Here is a 5,039-nt window from a genome sequence, read left to right as displayed (position 1 = left end):
GGGGCTGCATGTTTGAAAGGCAAATCAGGGCAAGAATTATACACTTAACGGAATTGTTCTGGGGTGTGTTGCTGAACAAAGAGACCTTGGATTGCAGGTTCATAGTGCCTTGAAAATGGAGTCTCAGGTTGATAGGCTAGTGAAGAAGGCGTTTGGTATGCTTCCCTTTATTGGACAGAGTATTGAGTACAGGAGTTGGGAAGTCATGTTGCAGCTGTACAGGACATTGATTAGGCCACTTTTGGAATATTGCGTGCAATTCTGGTCTCCTTCCTATCAGAAGAATATTGTGAAACTTAAAAGGGTTCAGAAAAGATTTACAAGGATGTTGCCAGGATTATGATTTGGAGGAGCCGGCGTTGGACTAGGGTGGACAAAGTTAAAAATCACACAACACCAAGTTATAGTCCAGCAGGTCTTTTTGGAAGCAGTAGCTAACCCTAACCGTATTGCAGCATTTCGAAAGCTGGTGCTTCCAAATAAACCTGTTGGACTATAATCTGGTGTCCTGTGATTTTTAACTTTGTCCACCCCAGTTCAACACCGGCTCCTCCAAAGCATTTAAAAAGCATCTGGATGGGTACAGTACTGTATATGAATAAGAAAAGGTTAGAGAGATATGGGCCAGGTGCTGGCAAATGAAACTAGATTGGGTTTGAATATCTGGTGGGCATGGAGGAGTCGGGCTGAAGGGCCTGTTTCCCTGCTGTCCATCTCCATGACTGTGTCAATCAGAGATCATTGGCCACCTCCTCAAACAGGGGCGTGGCCAACGTGGGCGGGCCCAGTGGGTGGGCGGGGCATTCTCGTGCGTGGGCGGGGTCAGTGTGTGGGGTTGTTGGTGAGTGACGTCTTGGGGGTAAGGTCTGTGTGTGGGCTGGGCCCGTGGGTGCGCGGGAAGTGCGAAACGTCTGGGGGCGGAACCGTGCGGGTGGGTGGAGTCAGTGTGTGGGCGGGGCTAGTGCTTTGGCGGGAAGTGAGTGCAGTGTGAGAGTCTGGCCTGTGTGCTTTATTGGCGTGGTGGAGCGGGGCCAAAGTGGGGGGGCAGGTAGCTCTGGGGGCGGGGCCAGTGTGTGGGCGTGTCCTGTGCGGGTGGGGCTGACCGTGTTCCCGGGGCGGACTATAAAATAAATCCGGGAGCGGGAGGCAGATTCTCCGCTGTCAGGGTGTTGTAGTACAGGGATTCGGCTCTGAGTTTGATTCCCTCAGACAGTCCTCTGAACAGCATGGAGTGGCTGTGTGGCAGTGAGTCCGGGAGGCCGGCCCGGCTCTGGGTAAGCGGCTCAGTCTCGATATTGTGGCGGTTATCCTGAGGGACTGGGGGGGATGGAAATGGATGGAAATGAGGAGAATGAGGGCAGATTTAAGGAGTAATTGTCGGTCTGGGTGAGGGAGATGAGGAGAGTGGATGTCAATGAGAAGGTGGGGGGGGATCCTGAGGGTCCTAGAGGGGCTGTAATATGATGGGGTCCAATAAGGGCTGGTGCTGTCAATGGACTGGAGGTGCAGTGAGGTTGGAGGGATAGTGAGAGGACTGAGGTGCAACAAAGAGACTGGGGTATTGGGGAGGTGGGGATAGATCAGAAAACCAGTGTGGGGAGTGATGGGGTAGAGTGTGGAAGAAATGAATGGCAAGCAATAAACTGCGGGGAAGACAACTTCACTGAGGTGATAATGGATCTGGGCCATGTAGTTGGAGCTGAAGATTGCTCCTCCAGTCATTTTTCATTAAAAGGGAATGCCAGGGAAAATAAACAACTCCTGGAATGATGAAACATGTATGAATTAACATGAAATTGGAGGATGTTAATGACACAATGGCTACCTGGCCTATCATGTCTGATGGCCTAAAAATGAGCCACTCTGCCATCATACTTTCTAATACTGTATTTAGTACATAGCACTGTGGGTTATGACACTCGATAATGTAGAGAACTAAAGTCTGACACGTCAGGTTAGGAAATATGTTTGAAAATCTGACTACAGAGGGATGATGTAAAAAATATAAATAAGAGCAGCAACAAAGGAGTCTTGAAAGAGGTTGATAGCTAGCATAAGGATATTCCAAAATCTTCTGCAGGTATACAAATAGCAAAAAGAAGAATGGGGCTGATTTACTGATGACAAAAAAGGAATTTACACAAAGGCAATCGGCATAGCTGAGGTAGTTGCATCTTGCTAAAGATGAAGGTGCAGTGCCAGCAGAGTTAATTCAATTGCTGCAAGTCTTTAAAATTGATTTTAAGATCGGATATTCAATAGTGTTATTGGATAAGTTGTCTGTCCTTCCAGTTGATAAGGCATCAGGACTGGAGGAGATGCAACCAAGGATATCAAGGAAAGTGAAAGTGGAAATCACAGGAGCACTAGCAATAACTTCCTTAGATACAGAGGTGATGGAAGAAGACTTGGGAATTGAAAACTTTATGCCCTTGTTCAAAAAAGGATGCTAGGATATTTCAAACAAAATACAGCCTAGTCTGTTTAATTCAATGGGCTGTAACTTTCTAGAAGTAATAGGGCAATGGTTCAAATTAAGGAAAACCATCATTGAGTGAATTAAGCAAATTTTGATTTTTAACTAAATCGATGTTATTTTTAAAGATTCAAGAAAGTAGATTAGGACAGTGTTGTTGATGTGGTGTATGAGTTCCAAAAGACATTTTACACGACAGCTGAATGAGCAAAGTTAATGCTCCTGGAATAAGAGGCAGCAGCAACATGGATTTGCTGGGTGACCGGAAACAGTGAATAATGGTTAATGAGTGTCCTTTGTGTTTGAGTTTATAGTGAAATTACTCATGGGTCATTGTTGGGATCCTTTCTTCTCCTGATGTACATTAACCTTGGCATACAGGCCACAGCTTGAATATTTGCATCTGATAACAAAATTTAGCAACGTTGTAAACTTGAGGCAGGCAGTGTTCTTTTAACAGGACACAGACCTGGTGAAATGAACAGATAGTCATAGAGATGTATAGCATGGAAACAGACCCTTCGGTCCAATTTGTCCATGTCGATTAGACGTTATTTAATCTAGACCTAAATTAGTCTAGTCCCATTTGCCAACATTTGGCCTATATCTCTACAGACCATTCCTATTCATGTACCCATCTAGATGCCTTTTAAATGTTGTAATTGTACCAGCCTCGACCACTTCCTCTGGCAGCTCATTCCATATATGCAACGCCCTCTGGAGGGAGGGGGGGGGGGGGGGGAGGAAACTTCACAGAAGTGCTTCACAGGAGGCTCCCAAGCACTCAGGATGTCACCTAGACGGGGGACGAAACGTCCGCAACACAAATTCCCAGCTCGGCAAACAGAACCACAACATTAAGTGTATAAGTCCTGTCCTAATTTGCCTTTCCAAAATGTAGCATCTCACATTTATCTAAATTAAACTCCATCTGCCAATCCTCAGCCCATTGGCCCATCTGATCCAGATCACATTGTACTGAGGTGGCCTCCTTCGCACTCCACTCCATCTCCAGTTTTGGTGTCATCTGCAAACTTACTAAGTATACCTCCTTTGCTCATGATTTGAAGGTGCCCGTGTTGGACTGGGGTGTACAAAGTTAAAAATCACTCAACACCAGGTTATAGTCCAACAGGTTTATTTGGAAGCACTAGCTTTCGGAGTGCTGCTCCTTTATCGGGTAGTTGTGGAGTATAAGATCTTAAGACTGAATTTATAGCAAAGGTTTGCAGTGTGATGTAATTGAAAAGGACCTGGATTGTTTAAGTCTCTCATCTGTTAGAATGACCATGTTGATTTAAGTTCTGCTATATGTAAATCCAATAACTTTTTTTAAAGTTACATTCTTAAGTGAACTTTAACAATGTGTCATGTCGGCCCAGATAATGCACTGAAGGTGTGAGGTGCCCTGTCTGTGCCCCAATGTTCAGACTGATTCTAATCAAAAAAATGATTTACATAATCTAACACGATTTGTGCAATTTTTGAGCAAAATAAAATGTAATTCTGCAAGTACAAATTCTGTGTGCGCGTGCGTGTGCCAGGGCTATTCTTCTTGAAGAGAAGGCTGAGTGGAGATCTGAGAGCTATCCAGAATCACAGAAGATAAGGAGACACTGTTCCCATTTGTGGAAGGATTGAAGGTGAGAGCACAGATGTAAAGGAATCGGCAAAAACTTGTTCACCCAATGAGTGGTTACAATCTGGAATGCAAAGCTGGAGAATGTGGGAGAGGCAGGTCCAGTCGGGACTTTTGAAAGAAAGCCAGACAATTATCTGAAAAGCAACAACATGCAGGGTATGGGAAGGAGGCTAGAGAATGGCAGAAATTGAAAAGCTCATTGGAGAACTGGTGCAAATGAGGGGATGAATGGCCCCCTCCTACACTGTAGCCTTGAGGACAATGAACTTGAAGTGGGATGGATTAAAGCAACATGTGGAAGCGACATTGTAGAGGGAGGGATGGCGTTGGGGGACTGGGGGGTACAGTTGTGATGTTGGGGGAAGGTCTTAGCTGTCGGTCCTAAATCCTACATGTTTGCTGAGTTCCACACTGTATGATGGGGATTCTCCCTTAAGTCAGCTTGACCTGCAACCATTGTCATTGTAAAATAATGTATTAGACAGAGCCTTGTGAATATTTCAGTGACCGCTGGCTCAGAGGAGCTATCCATACCCACTCTGTTAATATTTCACTCACTTTCACTGGTGAGATTTACTGTACCCAGAAAAATATTTTTGATTTAGCTTTCATAAGTTACCTGTGACATGCTACCTCACAACGCGCAGCCCTCCAATCCCTCTGCTCCAATCCTGACCTCCCCATCAAGCCAGCGGACAAAGGGGGCGCAGTGGTAGTCTGGTGCACTGACCTCTACATCGCTGAAGCCAAACGCCAACTCGAGGACACCTCTTCCTACCGCCCCCTTGACCATGACCCCACCCCCCATCACCAAACCATCATCTCCCAGACCATACAGAACCTCATCACCTCAGGAGATCTCCCACCCACAGCTTCCAACCTCATAGTCCGGGAACCCCGCACTGCCCGGTTCTACCCCCT

At 45.9% G+C, this 5,039-nt stretch overlaps 1 protein-coding gene across 4 annotated transcripts in view; it reads left to right on the top strand.

Annotated features, from left to right (window-relative positions):
- Positions 1–1,114: 1,114 nt before the first annotated feature.
- The window catches only part of abcc3 (ATP-binding cassette, sub-family C (CFTR/MRP), member 3), a 149,164-nt gene continuing 145,239 nt past the window's right edge, over positions 1,115–5,039 (top strand). For 2 of the 4 annotated variants that reach the window (XM_043715187.1, XM_043715186.1), the window contains exon 1: positions 1,115–1,274. In XM_043715187.1, the coding sequence (XP_043571122.1) occupies positions 1,227–1,274 (48 nt within the window). In that variant the 5' untranslated portion in view covers positions 1,115–1,226. The remainder of the gene's footprint in view (positions 1,275–5,039) is intronic. The other 2 variants (XM_043715184.1, XM_043715185.1) reach the window with 2 other exon arrangements.

Source organism: Chiloscyllium plagiosum, chromosome 24 (genome assembly GCF_004010195.1).
Source record: "Chiloscyllium plagiosum isolate BGI_BamShark_2017 chromosome 24, ASM401019v2, whole genome shotgun sequence".
Lineage (NCBI taxonomy): Eukaryota > Metazoa > Chordata > Chondrichthyes > Orectolobiformes > Hemiscylliidae > Chiloscyllium > Chiloscyllium plagiosum.
Note: the sequence above shows the minus strand (reverse complement) of the source record. Positions and strands in the feature narration are given on the sequence as shown.